Genomic DNA, 19,876 nt, shown 5'->3' on the forward strand with positions numbered 1-19,876 from the left:
CAAATCTACTGGAATTTTTCGAGGATGTAACTAGTAGAGTTGATGAGGGGGACCCAGTGGATGTGGTTTATTTGAACTTTCAGAAGGCTTTCGACAAAGTCCCACATAAGAGATTAGCATGTAAAATTAAAGCGCATGGGATTGGGGGTAGTGTATTGAAATGGATAGAAAACTGGTTGGCAGACAGGAAACAAAGAGCAGGAATAAACAGGTCTTTTTCCGAATGGCAGGCAGTGACTAGTGGGGTAGCGCAGGGATCGGTGCTGGGGCCCCAGTTATTCACAATATATATTGCTGATTTAGATGAGGAAACTAAATATAAAATCTCCAGATTTGCAGATGACACAAAGCTGGGTGGGAGGGTGAGCTGTGAGGAGGATGCAGAGATGCTTCAGTGTGATTTGGACAAGCTGAGTGAGTGGGCAAATGAATGGCAGATGCAGTATAATGTGGATAAATATGAGGTTATCCACTTTGGTAGCAAAAACAGGAAGGCAGATTATTATCTGAATGGCTATAAATTGAGAGAGGGGAATGTGCAACAAGACGTGGGTGTCCTCGTACACCAGTCGCTGAAGGTAAGCATGCAGGTGCAGCAGGTGGTAAAGAAGGCAAATGGTATGTTGGCCTTCATAGCCAGAGGATTCGCATACAGGAGCAGGGATGGGATGTCTTGCTGCAGTTATACAGGGCCTTGGTGAGACCACACCTGGAATATTGTGTGCAGTTTTGGTCTCCTTATCTGAGGAAGGATGTTTTTGCTATAGAGAGAGTGTAGTGAAGGTTTACTGATTCCTGGGATGGCGGGACTGACATATAAGGAGAGATTAAGTTGGTTAGGATTATATTCGCTGGAGTTCAGAAGAATGAGGGGGGATCTCATAGAAACCTATAAAATTCTAACAGGACAAGGTAGATGCAGGAAAGATGTTCCCAATGGTGGGTGAGTCCAGAACCAGGGGTCACAGTCTAAGGATACGCGGTAAACCATTTAGAACTGAGATGAGGAGAAATTTCTTCACCCAGAGAGTGGTGAGCCTGTGGAATTCACTACCACAGAAAGTAGTTGAGGCCAAACATTGTATGTTTTCAAGAAGGAGTTAGATATAGTTCTTGGGGCGAAAAGGATCAAAGGATATGGAGAGAAAGCTATTGAGTTGGATGATCAGCCATGATCATGATGAATGGTGGAGCAGGCTTAAAGGGCCGAATGGCCTACTCCTGCTCCTATTTTATTTCTATCACACTCCTGACTTACGTCTTGCAGGTGGTGGACAGACTTTAGGGAGTTGGAAGGTGAGTTACTCGCTGCAGAATTCCCAGCCTCTGACTTGCTCTTGTAGTCGCAGTATTTATGGCTGGACCAGTTAAGTTTCTGGTCAATGATAACCCCCAGGATTTTGGTGGGCATTTCAGTAATGGTAATGCCATGGAACATCATGTGGAGATGGTTAGATTCCCTTTTGTCGGAGATGGTCATTGCCTGTCACTTGTGTAATGCGAATGTTACTTATCAGACCAAACCTGAATGCTGTCCAGCTGTTGCTGCATATGGATACAGACTGCTTCAGTATCTGAGGCTCCATGAATGGTATTGAACACTGCACTCATCAGCTAATGTACAAACTAGGAGCAGGAGTAGGCCACCCGGCTCTTCAAGTCTGCTTTGCCATTCAATAAGATCACGGCTGATCGGATTGGAACCTCCTGCCTACCCTTGATAACCTTTCACCCCCTTGTTAATCAAGAATCTATCTAGCTCTGCTTTAAAAATATTCAAAGACCCTGCTTCCACTGCCTTTTGAGGGAGACAGTTCCAAAAACTCACAACCCTCAGAGAAAATATTTCTCCTCATCTCTGTCTTAAGTGAGCAGCCCCTTATTTTTAAACTGTGACCCCTAGTTCTTGATTCTCCCCCAAGAGGAAACATCCTCTCTGCATCTACTCTGTCAAGATACCTCAGGATCTTAAAGGTTTCGATCAGGTCACCTCTTAATTTGCTAAACTCCAGTGGATACAAGCCTAACCTGTTCAACCTTTCCTCATAAGGCAACCTGCCATTCCTGGTACTAGTCTAGTAAACCTTCTCTGAACTGATTCTAATGCATTTACATCTTTACTTAATCTTATGATGGAGGAAAGGTCATTGATGAAGCAGCTGAAGATGGTTGGGCCAAGGATACTAGCGTGAAGAACTCTTGCAGCGATGTCCTGGGGCTAAGATAATTGGCCTCCATCAACCACAGCCATCTTACTTTTGTCCTAGGTATGACTCCAACTAATGGAGAGATTTCCCATGAATCCCATTGTCTTCAAAGTGAATCTGCATTTCTTAAAATTACTGTGTACTAAATTCTTGGCTCATTTTTGGAACTTTCTGTAACAGATGTCTCTTGCAAGGGTTCCCAACAGCACAGTTCCTAATGGAGTATGAGATGCTTTATGCAGCCTGACTGAAAATACATGTCTAGTAAAGCCTAAAATTCGTTGCTGCAGTAACCTTGATTGCCACAGAGAATGTGGTGAATCCAGCTGTGATAGTGGATTGTAACTCCTGTAACAGTATACCATTCTACTAACTTCTATGATGGTCTGTCATGAGAAGCTTATATACACTGCTCCTCACTGTAGAACCTATGAGCAGGATAAATAGGCCTGTGAGTAGCCCATCTCCTGCCTAGATTCTTTGCAGCCACGTGCTTTACCCTAAAGCTCCCCTAGCAGTTTCTATTGTTGGTCCTGTTCCTCCTTTTCCTACAGACATAAGCAGTGGCCAATTTTCCCATTTTCCTGTAGTGCAACACCTTTGGTTGAAATTCCAAAAACACAACTTTAACCTGAAAACAGCTATCAGTACACCACCTTCAACTGTCTAACTAGGTTCCAATGACCTCACTGTTTGCAGTGCCCCCTGGGTGTCCCTTTAAATAACACCAGAAATGCCCGTGTTTGACCCATACAATATTGGGTGGGTCCAACACTGAACGTACACCTTGCTAAAGTACATGGAAATGCAAAGGGGTCCTATTGATGTCATAGGATCACATTTAGGCCCCTGTTTGTTTCAGCCAGTCATTCTGACCACCGAAGTCTAGGACCAGATGGCAATTGCAGAGCACGAGCTGCAGGATTGGTCTTTACGCTCCAGTTTGCAGAGCGCAGCCAGCCTGTTCCCAGTCAAAAATGGGATGAAAATCTGCCCCATCCTTTCAAGACTGCTTACTGCAGATTGTTTTAAAACTAACATATGTAATTCTTTGCAACAGTTGAATCTATTAAACTCATCGATTCTGGAATATTTTATATAGTCATACACACTTATATATATATATATATATATATACACACACACATACATACACACACATATACACACACACACATATATATATATTCACACACACATATATACACATATATATACACACACATGTATATATTCACACACACATATATACACACACATATATACACATATCGATATACACACATGCACGCATATATACATATATATACACATATACACACACACGTATATAGAGACACGTATATATAGACACATATATATATACACACATACAGAATATATTATCTATACACACACACACATACATATATATACACACGTACATATATATACACACACATATATATAAACATATATACACACATATATAAATACACATAATATATATAATGTATTATATATATGTGTATATTATATATATTTTATGTATATATATATGCACTCTGAGACTTGTTTGGAATTCTTATTTTAAAAAATCAAGGCCAGTGTTCCCTGATTTAATACTAAAGATGGTTAACAGACTTAGTCAATGTAACGTTTTACTTTCAATTTTAATCAGACGACATTCGGATGGACCACTGGATAAAAGCACAGCCCCAGGATGGAAGAAAGCTATTTGGATCAAGCCAGGCTGATATTTGATCTCTAGTGCGTGCTAGTTGATCCTAGCTGGGGTGGTGGTTTGGGAAGAAAGCTGAGAAAGAACAAACCAGTAGACATTCCTGCTTTTGATTGCTATTTGGTGATGACCTGGTAATGGGATATGTTTGTCCCACTTGCCCAAAGCCATATTGCCTGTCGATGTTCGACCCATGACAAAATGGCCATTTGGGTGGAACACTTAAGGAATGTGAAACTGTATCCCAACATTAAATCGGTACCTTCTGGTGATTTTAAAAAAGCAAAACAATAATAATGTAAAATTAGAATCTCAGCCATCATCATAGTTTAGAGGTTAAGCCTCTTTCTGAAACGTATAAACTGTAGAATAGGGAAATGCCAAGTTCAATCCCCAGTTCATTCTGAGTCAGTTGATCTAGGCCAAGGCAGGGGTAGAATCATGAAATTTGAGACCAGGAAAATAGGCTATTTACCTTATGAAGTCTGCACTGGGGTTTTTCTCCATGAAAGTCTAATTTGTCCCCTCCTGTTTGGTCCCAATACCCTTTAATTATCTTCGTTTTCAAGCAACTACCTAAATATCTTGCACCACTTTGTTGCACTTCAACAACTGCTTATGGTAGAGATTTCCACATTCCTACTTCCTCTTTCATGCTTAATGTGATCTCCTGAAATATGTTCCTCTTGGCAAACACTGGAACAATCTATCTTCACAATCTGAGAGACCTCTATTTGATTACCCCTAACACCCAGCTTAGTGAAAAAGCCATAACTTCCAAGCCTCTTCACAATTTGTAACCTTTCATTCCTGGTCTGATGAGAACCTAGTGAAGCTATGCCTCACTTTTTGTCCATTGATTTTATATCCTTCTTGTAATGGGATGCCCTAAACTGCACACAGTGCTCCAACTAACCATGATCTTGTACAAGTTCAACATTACATCCTTGCATTGATATTCTACGCTTCTAGATACAAAACCAAGAAATGTGTTTGTCCCTTCCCTGTGGCATTAGGGAGAAGGAAACTGCAAATACAATAAAGAAATGTACATGGAAGGAACAGATTAGGGAGAACAAATCAAATGTAGAAAGGCCAAGAGACTTATGAGATGCTAAGTGGCAACATTTGAGGTATGTAGTTGAAATTATGACAGCAAAGCACTCTTTAAATATCAAGAGAAGTAGTATACAGAAGGATGTTAGGCAATTTTCAAGTGGCAGTGATGTCTCAGAAAAGAGAAAATTTGAATTTCTTTACTTTGTAGCTCTTTGTTCCTGTTGTAAAGGTGGATGGTGGGATAGAGAGTGATGCCTACATTGAGAGAGGAACATAAAACAAAAAGCTGAATGAAAATCCTTCATATCACAAGGTTTAGGAAAATGATGGTAAATAAATAAGACTTCAGACTCTGACAATTTCTATCCAAGGGTGCTGGTGGAGCTAACGATGGAGATTATAAATATACTCACCATTTTCTTTCAAACCTCACTCGACTCATGTAACTTCACAATCGAATGGAAAGTAATGAATGTAGCCTTCAAATAAAGGGGTGCCAAGAAGTCAACAAGAGAAATATATTCAGGAGATTACATTAAGCATGAAAGAGGAAGTAGGAATGTGGAATTCTCCACCATAAGCAATTGTTGAAGTGCAGTCTGTAATAAATGCTTTTACAAGATACTTAGGTAGTTGCTTGATAAAGAAGATAATTAAAGGGTATGGGGACAGGAGAGGATAGATTAGACTTTGTGACTCATGGAGAAAAACCTCAGTGCAGATTTCCTAGGGTGAATAGCCTATTTTTCTGTTCTCAAATTTCATGATACTATCCCTGCCTTGGCCTAGATCAACTAACTCAGAATGAACTGAGAATTGAACTCAGCATTTCCCTATTCTATAGTTTATACATCTCAGAAAGAGACTTTACCTCTAAACCATGATGATGGTTGAGATTAATATTATTGTTTTTTTTAATCACCTGAAGGTACTGATTTAATACTGGGGTACAGTTTCAAATTCCTTAAGTATTTCACTGAAGAAGCCATTTTTGCATATGTGGGTCAAATATTAACAGGCAATATGGCTTCAGATGAGTGGGACAAACATATCCTGTTAACAGGTATCACCAAGTAGCAGTTAAAAGCAGGAATGTCTACTGGTTTGTTCTTAACATTTTCACCTCAATTGACAGAATTGTGAACCTTTCTTTGTTTCTGTGAAAAACGAATGAGACTTTGATGAAGTATTAAACTTCATCTGGGAGGATTGGAGAGACCCAGCAGATCATGTATGATCAATGTACTGAATTTTTGAGGCAGTTTTACACCTTTAGTGGATAAGTGTGTGGCAGTGGATGTTATCCATATGGATTTCAGGAAAATTCCAGAAAAAGCAGTCCCACATAATGGACTGTTTCACAAGACCTGTGGCCGTGGGCAGGATTTGGCCCTTGGCAGGGGCAGTCAGGAAGCCGACCACCACTCGCGATTGGCTCTGCACTCCGATTTTACGCAGGCTGGCCAATTGGTGCCCGCCCCAGCATGGAACGTGGGCGGCAGCACTGAGTGCTGCCTGTGCGGGCGGGGGGAGGAGGTCGAGCAAGCCCCGTGCGCAATTCGCGCAAGCACGAGAAAGAGCTCTTCAATCTCCCTGAGGCACGGAGCTGTTTAAAAAAAATAAAGAAAATAAAAATGTCACAAAACATGTCCCTTCATGTGACTCTGTCACATGAGAAGGGGCATGTTTTTAATTCAAGTGTTACAGTTTTATTTTATTTGTATTTGATTTTTGGAAACCTCATCCCGCCCGTGGATGAGGTTCCCCAAAAAATGTAAAGGCTGCTTGGCCTTTTTGCCTGCCCACCAACCGGTAGGTTGAATGGGCAGTGAAAATTTCAGTACAATTGTTAACTTAATGGCCTTAATAGGCCTTTTAATTGTCGGCAGAAGCGCTTCTGGCTCTGGCACGCACCCGCTGACCTATCACGAGAGCGCGCGTTGACATCAACAAGCTCGGCTGACATCAACGCACCTTATTTAACGCTCCAGTGTGTTGGGCACAGGCCTGTATAACAAGTGTAATTTTCTGCCCCATGAGACAGATTTCAAAGTGCTAGGCTGGAGTGATGTATGGCTGAAAGGCAAATGGAAAAACATTGGGAAAGGAGGTACAGGATTGTTACTGTAATTTTCCAAATGTAGTACACCCCCCCTAGGCTTAATGGATGAAAAGTCAAATCTGCCTTATTGTTGGGAAACCATATCTTCAAGAACAGTATTTTCTTTTTAAAAATTTGCAAGGACATTGAATTATTTGGACACTTGGGAACTGACCTGGGCTTTTTCCTTTAAAAGATCATAATTTCATCTTGTACTGTGAGCAAACAGGCTGTTTCCAAGAAATCACATGACTTCAGGTAAACGACCAGCAATGCACTTGAGGAAGAGAGCTTTTTGCCTATTTGAACTGGTATAATGACTATTAAAAAAAAACTTTTTTAAAGGCAAAGGCCCTGGTGGTTTACTTGAAATCACCTGATGAAGAGGAGTTTTATGTTTTGAACTGAACTCAGTGGGAAGAATTGAGAAGGGGAAAGCTGTCCAACCTGCGTTCTCCTTGCCTTGCCTGAAATACTGTGTGGTTATCAGTATCCAGCTAGGAATCCTCATCTCAGTGGAACTTGTCTGTGTTTGGAAATCCGAGAAGCGGAGATGAGAGGGAGATCCCAAGGATTGATCCAGCTCCATTTTCCTCTATGCTCAAGCTCCATTTGTGAGAACCTCCAGGCATCTACTAAGACTAGCAATCCATCTTCACATGAAGGAGTGCCAGATCGATGGCATCAAAACCTTTCAAACTTTATCCTTTTTGTAAAGCTTTTCTTTAAATGCCAATCTCTGCAGAGACCCCATTTGTTTGTCCTTTGTGTTTGTGTGTGTATGTGTATGTGTGCTGGGGTATTTTAAAAAGGATAGTTAGTTACACTTCCAGATTACAAATTGTGTGTTAACCAGCTCTTGCAGCTTGTTTTAAAAAAGAAGTTTTGTTTTATAATAAATCAATCATTCTGCATTTATTGAAAGAAGTCTGATTAAAGTCTCTTTTATTCTTGGTGTAACAGTAGCAAAGGTAAATAATTGGCCATTTGGAGAGTGAAGTAAACATTTACAATAATGACGTGACCTGTGGAGTAGTGGGGCTAGATAAACTGCATTCCCGATCATAACACTTATAACCACGTATAATGTGCACTTAGACTTTTGTAAAGCTGCCATCAAAGTAACCCTTTATTGACAAAATTAGTGAGAAAACCTGAGTAGACTAAAAGGGTTGAGCCCATATTACATATAACTCTTTTGCATCTTTAAAGACAGCAAAAAATGTGAAACACTGCAATTTCCTTTGCACAATTCTTTTCCGCCAAAATTGTCCTCCCCTCTCTATATTTCACTTTCTCTTATTTATTTTATCTTTTGCCTTTTAAAAAAAATTTCTGGCAGAATATGCATCATCGAAATGGTCAATCTGGCTGTGTCTATACCAGAAAGAAATGCATTAATGTTTTCTTTTGTGCTTGTCCTGAAATCAAACACAGTAATAAGGCAAAATAAATTGTTAATTGAAATATGAATGTATAAAATTAAAGTCATTACCTAAATGATTCGTTCCCACACAAACTTGCTGACCAGCCGGCTCTCGCTTTGAACATAGAATATGAAACGGTTAAGGGGGGATTCTTTGTAAATTTTATAAATACTGGCTGTGAGAAAGCTGTTTTGATTTGTTACCATGTATAATATGCATCTTAACTACTTACTAATAGATCAATTTTTAGGTGAAAATATGAGTATTATATTCATAAAATTACGATAAATTCTGAATCATTGTAAGGCAACTGAGGGAGGTTTGGAAAAATTGGCTTGATGAGCCAATGGTCTTCTAATGCCCAAAGCATTATTATAATACTACATGCAAATGTATGAAAAGATAGATAGGAAAAGACAAGGTGGTCCATCGAGCCTGCCAAAGTGGTCATGACGTAAAAAGCATTGTCATTCCAAAAGTTCCCTCCCACTAGTATTCATACAATCTCCTGGGAAAAACAAAATGAAAGATTTTCAAAACACTAAACTAATTCAGGGGCAAAAATTTAGGAAATTCCTCTTTGACCCCCATAAAATGATCAAAAGCAAGTCTCAGGAGATCAACAATAAAAGACATTTATACAGCACCTTTAATGTAGTAAAATGTTCTAAAGGTGCTTCATAGGGGCATAATCAGATAAAAATTTCACTGACCCAAAAGAAGTAGATATTAGAACTGGAGAGAAAAGCTTGGTCAAAGAGATAAGTTTTAAGACGGGTATTAACAGAAAGAGGTGATGAGGAGAGGTTTAGGGAGGGAATTCCAGAGCAACAGATTTAGTATTGCTGAGAAAATAGACATGCTATTGAAGGTTTCCATCTTGCACTCATCAGGACAAAATTTCAAAAATACCAGATTTCAAAGGGAACAACAATTTATATAGCATAAGGGAATGGTGCTGATTCATTGGCAAATGGACTCTGATTGGTAGAGGCAATGTCATGGAGAATGCACCAGCGAACAGGTATTTCCCCCAAGCTTTAAAGCAACAGCTTTATTGCAGCAAAACCAGGAAACATCTCTCCACAGATGCTGCTAGACCTGCTGAGTTTTTCCAGCATTTTCTGTTTTTGTTTCAGATTTCCAGCATCAGCATTTTGCTTTTATCTTCACTTTATTGCAGGCTCGTGACAAGCAACAGTAGATAGCTCCATAAGTACACAATATAATCCATTCCAACATTTGATGCTAAAAATCAATAATAATTACCTTATGGGGAATTGGACTGGGTCCACTCTATCTCTTAATCTGAGCTACCTGGGCTTCAGCTATCTTAAACTTAGATTTAGGCTTCGTTAATTACAACCATCCTAAGAACATAAGAAATAGGAACAGGAGTAGATTATTCGGCCCCTCGAGCCTACTCCACCATTCAATAACATCTTGTGTTTCTGACCCCGATAACCTTTGATTCCCTTGCCTAACAAGAATCTATCTACCTCTGCTTTAAAAATATTCAGTGACCCCGCCTCCACCACCTTCTGAGGCAGAGAGTTCCAAAGTCACACAACCCTCTCCGAGAAAAAATTTCTCCTCATCTCTGTCCTAAAAGGGCAACTCCTAATTTTAAAACAGTGCCCCCTAATTCTGGTCTCACCCACAACAGGAAACATCCTTTCGATGTCCACTTTGTTAAGGCCGTTCAGGTTCTTGTATACTTCAATCAAATCACCCCTCACTCTTCTAAACTCCAGTGGAAACAAGCCCAGTCTGTCTAACCTTTCCTCATAAGACAACCCACTCGTTCCAGGTATCAATCTGGTAAACCTCCTTTGAACCTCCTCCAGTGTATTTACATCCTTGCTTAAATAAGGAGACCAAAACTGCACACAGTATTCGAGGTGGAGTCTCACCAATGCCCTGTATAACTGAAGCAAATATCCTTACTTTTAACTTCAATCCCTCTTGTAATAAAGGACAGTATTCCAAAGATAACCTTCTTAATTACTTTCTGTACCTTCATACTAACTTTTTGTAACTCATGTACTAGAACACCTAGATCCCGCTGCACCTCAGAATTATGCAGCCGTTCTCCACTTAAGTAATACTCTGCTTTTTGTTCTTCCTGCCAAATTGAACTTCACATTTTTCCACATTAAACTCCATTTGCCAGATCTTTGCCCACTCATTCAACCTATCTATATCCATCTGCAACCTCCTCATGTCATCTTCATAGCATACTTTCCTACATGTCTTTGTGTCATCTGCAAATTTAGCTACCATGTCCTCACCTGAGTTGTTGATGTAAATTGTAAAAAGTTGAGGCCCCAGCACAGACCCCTGTGGGGTTCCACTTGTCACATCCTGCCAATCCAAATAAGACCCATTTCTGCACACTCTGAGTTCTGCCAGCCAGCCAATCTTCTATCCATGCTAATATGTTACCCCTAAACCATGCGCTTTTGTTTTCCGAAATAATCTTTGATGTGGCACCATATTAAATGCCTTCTGGAAATCCAAATACAGTACATCTCCAGGCTCCCCTTTATCCACTGTGCATGTTACTTGTTCAAAAAACTTCAATAAATTGGTTAAACATGATTTTCCTTTCACAAAACCATGCTGACTCTTTCCGATTGCCTTGGGCTCTTCTCAGTGTCCAGCCATAACCTCCTTAATCATTGATCCTAACAACTTTCCCATGACAGACGTCAAGCTAACTGGCCCATAATTTTCTGCCTCCCTCCCTTCTTGAATAGAGAGGTTATATTTGCGACCTTCCAGTCTGATGGAACCTTTCCAGAGTCTAGCGAATTTTGGAAAATTAACACCAGGGCATCGACTACCTCATTAGCCACCTCTTTAAGACTCTAGGATGTAATCTATCGGGACCTGGAGACTTGCCAGCCTACTTGTTCCATCAATTGACGCAGTACTGTTTCCCTAGTGATTTTAATTTCACCAAGCTCCTCTCTCCCTTTCACCTCCTGATTTGCAGCTGTGGAAAATAGGGTTAGGTAACCTCAAACCAATTCCCAATCCTCAAATGCACTGCAACAGAAAAATTACCTATAATTCAACATCAATGGGCAAACTTAGAGAAACCATAAAGTTGGTGAAGAAATGTGAAATAGTACACTAAGGCATGTCCAACACAACAATGAAGGAGATGATACAAAATACAATGATGAGATGGGGTGAGCAAAGGAGGGGGGAGTGGGGGAAAGATGCTGCCTCTTTAAGAAATGCATTTGAACTCAAATATCACACAAGAATGTTTCCTCTACTCACCCTGGTTGTCAACTGTGATGCATGGGGATCATACATTGCATGTTCATAATAAATCTGGTAGATATACAAAAATGGTAGAATTTGCAAAGAAGACTGGTGATGTCAAATGTACTTCTATGTGTTCAGCTGAAGTAAATATAGTGCGCAAGTTGCAAAATACTTTAATTTTTAATCTCTTTTTATTGACATTTTTAATCAAATAGTTGTTTTTAGATGACAAGGGCATAAAAAATGAGAAAATTGGAAGAGAAATGCCAAACACTGTAAACGACCAGTTTAACATCAACCAGGGTTTTTTAACCATTGAAACTAATTTTTCTGTAAGTCATCAAGTTCACTAAACGCCACCTACCACCACTCCACTTGAATGATGATGTTGACACCAGAAACTTAAAGCACTTGGTTTATATAGCACTTTCACATCCTCAGTGCAGACAATGAATCGCTCTTCCAAGTGCAGTCATTGTAAAATAGAACTTCCATTTATGTAACACCTTTCACAACCTCAGGACATTCCAAAGCACTTCACAGCTAATGTGGAGAAACACAGCAGCGAATTTATGGGCATCAAAGCCAGACAGGTATCAATGAAGGTAAGTGACCTGGTAATCTGTTTAGTGATATTGATGGAGTGATAAATATTGGAGATCTCCGTGTTGTTCTTTAAACAGTGCGGTGAGATCTTTATATCCACCTGAGGACAATTGTTATTTTGTATTCAAATGTGGCAGTTAATAGATGCACAGGAAGATCCCACAAACAGCAACGAGATGAATGACCAGTTAATCTGTTTGGGTGAGATTCAAAAATTGAATGTTGACCAGATTGCCAAGGAGAACACTGTGACGGAAGACCTGAGACATTAAATCTGCTTCTCTCTTGACAGATGCTGCCTGATCCTGCTGTGCGTTTCAGCATTTTCTGTTTATTTTTTTTTTAAATAATTTCTGATTTCCAGCAATTGGCAGTATTGGCTTTTGTTTCTCCTGGAGAATGAATGCCCTGTTCTTTTTTTTGTTTTGGGGAGGGGAAAAATTGCCATGGGGTCTACCTGAACAGGCAGATGATGTAACCAGTGCAACCTCTCAACCAAAAAAAAAAGGGCACCTCTTAGACTCACTCTGACAGCACTCGGGGTGGGCTTGAGGACAAGTGAAAGGTTGTTAAGAGGGTTCTGATAGCACGAACTCTTCTTTAAACTCTTTGGAACCAGGAAAGCCCATGACTTGCATCCAATCACCGCATCAGGTCAAGAGCACAAAGCAGTTTTTTGTTGTTGTTGTTTTTGCAACCTTAAACTTCGGCTGAGTCACAGCTTGATGAAGCCTTTGCTGCTTTACACGTGTTTCCCACTGAGTGAATGAGGTTTTGTTTTACCTTGGTCCAGTCTCTGAATGTTTTTAAAACAGCAGCACAGGTGGTGGGGGGGGTTTCTTTACGTGTTGTCCACGCTGTTGGGAGGGTAGCCCAGCATTTTCATGGCCGCCTGGCAGCGGTGCTCCACCTGCCGGACCTGCCAGTGGCTCAGCCTCTTCCGCCAGGCGCTGACCGCCTCCTTCGCGTCCCTGGAGGAGATCAGGAAGGGCTGGTCGGGCGAGTAGCCGACGCCGCGGGTCATGTTCAGCATGTAGCGCTCGGTGGCCGGCGTGACCGTGATGTTGGCGAAGCGGTAGAGGGCCCGCAGGCCGCTCAGGGGCTCCAGCACCAGGTCCTCGTAGCGGAGGGTCAGGTAGCGGCTCCTCAGCCAGGCCGGCGACCTGCTGACCAGCACCTGGTCCTTGCTCCAGCCCTGGCAGATCACCTCCAGGGCCTGGGAGACGTAGGCGTCGGCGCGCTGGGCCCGGCCGGCCACCCCCAGGCCCTGGGCCCGGTCGGCTTTGCTGAGCCGGCTCCTCAGCACCTGGATGCTCTCCCGGACCAGCGACTGCTTGGACTTCATGCGCGAGCTGTGCACGGCCCGCGGGTCCCGGACCAGCTGGACCACCTTCAGCCGGAGGGCGGGGTCCCGCATGAGGGGGAAGAGGACGCCGGCGTCCAGCACCCTCACGTCCTTGATCACCATCACGTCGTACCGCCGGCACTCGCCCTCCAGCTCCCGGATGTCGCGGGGCGCGCACTGCCGTTCGCAGACGCCGCCCTCCACCAGCTCCACCCGCTCCTTGCTGTAGGCCCCGCCGCACAGCGGCGCCGAGCAGATGACCTTGTTGTTGCGCCAGCCGAAGACGGTGCGGGTGGTGAGCGGGGCGCCGGCCGCCGCGTACAGCCGCAGCACCGAGAAGTCGCAGCGGAAGAGCGAGCGCAGCATGTCCCGCACGGCCCCCTGCAGGCTCTCGGCGTCGCCCGGGTACAGGGCCTGCCACATCAGCCACATGGGCTCGTACAGGTAGAAGACGGCCGGGTGCTGGTTGAAGAGCTCGCCGGCGAACGAGGAGCCGGTCCTCCAGCTGGCGTGCAGGTAGATGTGCTGCTTGCCGCTCCGGCCTCCGGCCGCTGTTCCGGCCCCCGCGCCGAAATCCGCTTCCAGTTCCAATTCCTCCCAGGACATCGGGGCCAAAGCCTCCGCGCACTCCCCGGGGGAGAGTGGCTGCTGCTGCGGGGCTGGTGGTGCTGGTGCTTCGGGCAGATTATGGTGACAGTCCAGGAAATACGAAACGGCCAACAGCAACAGCGAGTAACCAACGATGACCAGCAAACATCTGCTGTGGAGCAGCTTCATTGCATCTGCTGCTTTCGCCTCCTTTCTTTTCTTTCTTTCCCTCTCTCCTTCCAAATGTCCTTTTTGCTCTTTTTCTCCGTCTGGCTTTACATCCTGTGTGTGGGTCTTTGGGGGTCTGTGGGTGGGTGTGAGAGAGAGAGCGAGCGCCCCTCTCTGATGAGCTTACATTAGCTTACAGGCAAACCAGCTGCTTTTTTGTCATGTGGGGAACCAAATTTCATTCTGGCGGCTGTCACCCGAATAAATACAACACGAGAACCCGCCCAGGAACTTCGCTACAAAAAGCAATGTAGGGGTGTGTGAGGTGGTGGGGGTGTGTGGGTGGGTGGGGAGGGGGAGTGATTGCGAGAAGAAATGCGCGTATGTGATGAAGTTGTCAGTGATTTGTGTGTGTGTGTGACAGAGATTGAGAGGAGTGTGTGTGAACAGTGTGTGTGTGAGTAAACTGGTGTGCGCAGTTGGGAGGATCTTATGCGTGAGGTTGAAGGAGTGTGGGTGTTAGTAACGTGTAAGTGAGGGAAACAGATTGAGGGAGTGTGTGGTGCCAGGGGGTATGCCAATGATTTGGGTGCGCCTGCGAATGAGGGGGAGAGAGAGAGATTTGGAGCAGTATGTGTGTGAGACAGTGTGTGAGTGATTGTGTGTGCGTGTGAGGGAGACAGATTGAGAAGAGTGTGTGTGGAATGTGTGAGTGATGGAAGAGTGCGTGTCTGAGTTGGGGATAGAGATTGAGGCGTGTGTGTTTGAAGAGTGTGTGACTGAGAGTGTGTGAGAATGAAATAGAGATTGAGAGGAATGTGAGTGTGTGACGTGTGTGTGAGGGAGAGAAACTGAGGGAGTAAGTGTGAGTGGGTGACTGGAGAGTGTGTGTGAGGGAGAGGTGTGTGCGTGTGTGTGCGAGTGACTATGAGGGAGAGAGGTTGAGAGGAGTCTGAGTGTGTGTGTGTGACTGAGTGTGTATGTGTGAGGGAGAGATTGAGAGGGTTGTGTGTGGAGGGGAGTTTGAGGGACTGTGTGGTTGAGTGTGTGAGGGAGAGATGTTGAGGGAGTGTGTGTGGAGGGGAGTTTGAGGGACTGTGTGGTTGAGTGTGTGAGGGAGTGTGTGTAATACAGTGAGTGACTGAGACTGAGTAAGCACGAAAGTTCAGTTGATTGTGGTCTAAAATGTTTCCAAACGCTGCATCAAGTTCTGGGCTGATTTTTTTTCAAATACAGGAGCAAACTCCAAACCAATAGCCGGTCGCCCGGGTAACAATGTGATTAAACAACGGTGGGGGGGGGGGGGGGGATGTGTTGCAGGGATTTCTGTAAGATTCATGACTTGGCGACAAAATTTAGTGCGGTCCGATATGAAATCTCCCAGGCGGTCGCGCTGGCTTTCAATTTAATTTGCAAACGATTAAAGATCATTTTAAATGTAAATTGACTTGTAATGCTAAAGTGCAATGGTGGATTCAAACCGAGAGCAACATTTCCTCAGCCCTCTCTCTCTGCATTTTATTTCTCGGGGATTAGTGTTTGCTGACAGAAGAAAGAAGCTGATTATCTATAATCATTCCATCCCTTCGGAGCAGGGAACCGACCGACAGGAGCTGATATATATTGTAGCGCTCCTCAGCCCTGGAGAAATGTCAAAAAAAAAGATACATATGAAAGAGTGACCGATTAATTTTAACCATGCATGTCTTGTGCACACATCTTTTAACCATGCATCTGCCCGCCAGATGTAGTGTTGGTGTGAAATGCTTTTTGTTTCACGCAGTTTTTATGGTGTTGCGGGCACCTTTTGTGCGGAATTAGCAAAGCCAGAGACTCCGCAGAAGTGGAAATCTTGCTCCTCCGTCGCTTCGGAGTGAGTTCAGGTCTCAGTCAGCACCCCCCCCCCCCCGATTTACATGTTCAGTGCTGGTGCAAAGGACGAAAGTGACCTAATCTAGGACGCGTTAGAATGTGAGATGTGCATTAAAAAAAAGGGACACTCATTTTTGTGTGGAAGCTACTTGGAGGTTAGTAGCACTGAGTTGTTTTGAAAATAAACCAGCTTGAACCAAAAACAAAAAAAAAGGGGGGGACACTGCGGTTGCCAACGTGAAGCGAGCTAAATTTTCAACTTTGCTGCTGGGGCGTTTTTGATCAGCCGCTTCTGACCGAAACTGTGCCATTTCTGTGTAAAGGAAGAAAAATCAGATCGTTTCTGTCACTGGAGGCGGTGGATGCGAAACATCCGCTGTATGCTCAGGCGGTAAATTGAACAAAAGGCGAGATACTGCGGATGCTGGAAGAGTGAAATTAACAACCAGAAGATGCCGGAAATACTCAGCAGGTCGGACTGAGTCTGTGGAGAGAGAGAGAAAGAAACGAGTTAATGTTTCAGGTCAGTGACCTTTCACGAGAACTGTCCTGATGGGAAGGTCGTGGACAGAGGGTAATTCTGTTTTCTCTCTCTCTCCCCAAATGCTGCCTGGCTTGCTGAGTGAGTTGAAAATCTACCCCCCTATGTTACTGTTTTACTGCTCACTTTTAGTGCCGTGTGACTCCAATCCAACTAGAAATTAATGAGTCTTTACAAACATGGGCATTACATCATATCACAACTTCTTAGATCAAGTGTGCTTTCAACTCCATCTTACAAGTCTATTACATCTTATTAACAGATCTATAAAGATTGACTTGGATTTGCTAAAATTAGAACAGTGTCCTACTCTTTAGCTTTAATCTAAATTTATTTTAGAGCCATGTCACTTAGACAAACATACGAAATAGGAGACCCCTCGAGCCTGCTCCTTCATTCAATAAGATCATGGCTGATCTGTTTGTGTTTTGAGTTCTACATTCCCATCTACCCCTGATAACCTTTGATTCTCTTGCCTAACAAGAACCTCTGCCTTAAAACAAAATTTGTGACCACTGCCTTCTGAGGCAGAAGATTCCAAAGTCGCACAACCCTCTGAGAGAAAACAATTCTCCTCATCTCTGTCCTAAAAGGGCAACCCCTAATTTGAAAACAGTGCACCCCTAGTTCTGGACTCACCTACAAGAGGAAACATCCTTTCCAAGTCCACCTTGTTGAGACCATTCAAGATCTTGTATACTTCAATCAAGTCACCCCTCACTCTTCTAAACGCCAGTAGAAACAAGCCCAGCTTGTCGTCATAAGACAACCCGCTCATTCCAGGTATCAACCCCCTTCTCTGAACCATCTCTGACACATTTACATCCTACCTTAAATAAGACCAAAACTGCACACAGTATTCAAGGTGATGTCTCACCAGTGGCCTGTATTACTGAAGCATAACATCTTTACTTTTATGGTCAATTCCTCTTGTAATAAAGGATAGCATTCTACTAGGCTTCTAGATTACATGCTGTCCCTCCATACTAACTTTTTGTGACTCATGCAGGAGGACATCTAGATCCCTCTGCATCTCAGAATTCTGCAGTCATTCTTTTTTTAAGTAATACTCTGCTTTTTATTCTTCCTGCCAAAGTGAACAACTTCATATTTTCCCACATTATACTCCATCTGGCAGATTTTTGCCCATTCGCTCAACTTATCTATATCCACCTGCAAACTTCTTATGTCTTCTTCACTACATACTTTCCTACCTTTGTGTCATCTGCAAATTTAGTTACCATGCCTTTGTTCCCCTCATCTAAGTCATTGATGTAAATTGTAAAAAGCTGAGGCCCCAGCACAGAACCCTGTAGGACCCCACTAGTCACATCCTGTCAATCAGACAAAGACCCATTTATGCATACCCTGTTTTCTTCTGGCCAACCAATCCTCTATCCCTTGCTGTGGCACCTTGTCAAATGTCTTTTGGAAACCCAAGTACAATATGTCTACAGGCTCCCCTTTATCCACAGCACATGTTACTCCTTCAAAGAGATCTAATAAATTGGTTAAGCATGATTTCCCTTTCACAAAACCCTGCTGACTCTTCCCAATTACCTTGAGTTTCTCTAAGTGCCCAGCTATAACCTCCTTAATGATCGATTCTAACACCTTCTCCATGACAGACGTCAAGCTGACTGGGCTATAGTTTCCTGTTTTCTGCCTTCCTCCCTTCTTGAATAGAAGGGTTACATTTGTTACTTTCCGGTCTGATGGAACCTTTCCAGAAGCTAGGGAAGTTTGGAAAATTAACACCAATGCATCTACTACCGCATTAGCCACCTCTTTTAAGACCCTGGAATGAAGTCCATCTGGACGTGGAGACTTGTCAGTCTGCAGCTCCATCAGTTTGCTCAGTACCGTTTCCCTAGTGATTGTAATTTCACCAAGTTCCTCTCTCCCCTCCACTTCCTGATTTACAGCTATTACTGCATGTTTTTTTTTATAACCCCTATCTTTTCAGTTACTACCATTTGAGGCAAATAGATACAATCATGTTTAAAAGATCAATCCAGCACATTATCTTTGCAAATTATTTGCAAACAGGTCAAGAAAATAAACTAAAACAATGAGATTGCTGATTGCAAAGTCAGGTGAACTCAGATAAAATGCAATTGCAAGAGTTTTCACAATTGTTGTTCCAATAGCGGTATGCTTATGCATCTTGATTGCAAAATCTGTCTCCTTAGCGCCTGGTATTTCAGCACTATGAATGCTGTTTTGGTGCAAACTTGACTTCATTTTGACCAGGTGTTAGCACTTGCACAGGTGGTGCCTGCCAGAAATGTGCAGAGTAGCAACATAGTGACATCAATCAGGCGTACCACTGATTTGACTCCACCGCTGCCATTTTGAAACTCAATGCTCCAGTTAATGCCTTAAACATGCACAGCTGAACATGTATTTGGCAGCAAGGAGGGACACAGCACCAGTACTATTTAAAAGGATCATCAACTACATACAGGTTAGTTGCTGATTAATTTCTACCGGTGGTTGCTGCAATTGTAGAAGTGTTTGATAGTTTCTTGAGTCCTTTAAAGATGTTAAAGTCTACAGGGAGTGATCTGGCACATGTTGAAGAACTTTGTCCTGACTTCAAGGATTCTGCACAAACCATTTGCTTCCAGGTTTGGGTGCAGTACCATGCATTCCTCTGGAACTAGACAAAACCGGGAAAGTGAGCAGACATGACACAGAGCAGGAGGCGCTGCTGGAAGACGAAGGAATAAAAGGTAGAAAAGGCTCTTAGCAGAAGATTGTATCCATTCAGGTGTTGAGGGAGCAGTTCTTCTACCTGCACCTGAGTGAGGAGCAGTGCATGAGATGTCTACTCTTCAGTAAAGATTTTGTCTGGAACAGGACTTGGAGGCATAAGCTTCTCACCCAGAGGTAGTGTGCCGCCATTCAGCCATGGTAATAGTAGACTGTAATTCTGCCAAATTAAAAAGTTAATATTTTAC

At 43.0% G+C, this 19,876-nt stretch overlaps 2 protein-coding genes across 2 annotated transcripts in view; both read right to left on the bottom strand.

The window, feature by feature from the left end:
* The window catches only part of LOC144682622 (PI-PLC X domain-containing protein 1-like), a 705,325-nt gene that overhangs the window by 416,288 nt on the left and 269,161 nt on the right, over nucleotides 1-19,876 (bottom strand). The gene's annotated exons all lie outside the window — the stretch shown is intronic.
* Nucleotides 11,976-14,521, bottom strand: chst7 (carbohydrate (N-acetylglucosamine 6-O) sulfotransferase 7). Its single transcript, XM_078545123.1, has one exon. It carries the CDS (start codon nucleotides 14,519-14,521, stop codon nucleotides 13,241-13,243), a length of 1,281 nt encoding a protein of 426 aa, XP_078401249.1. The 3' UTR covers nucleotides 11,976-13,240.

This window comes from Cetorhinus maximus, chromosome 7, assembly GCF_964194155.1.
Source record: "Cetorhinus maximus chromosome 7, sCetMax3.hap1.1, whole genome shotgun sequence".
Classification (NCBI taxonomy): Eukaryota; Metazoa; Chordata; class Chondrichthyes; order Lamniformes; family Cetorhinidae; genus Cetorhinus; species Cetorhinus maximus.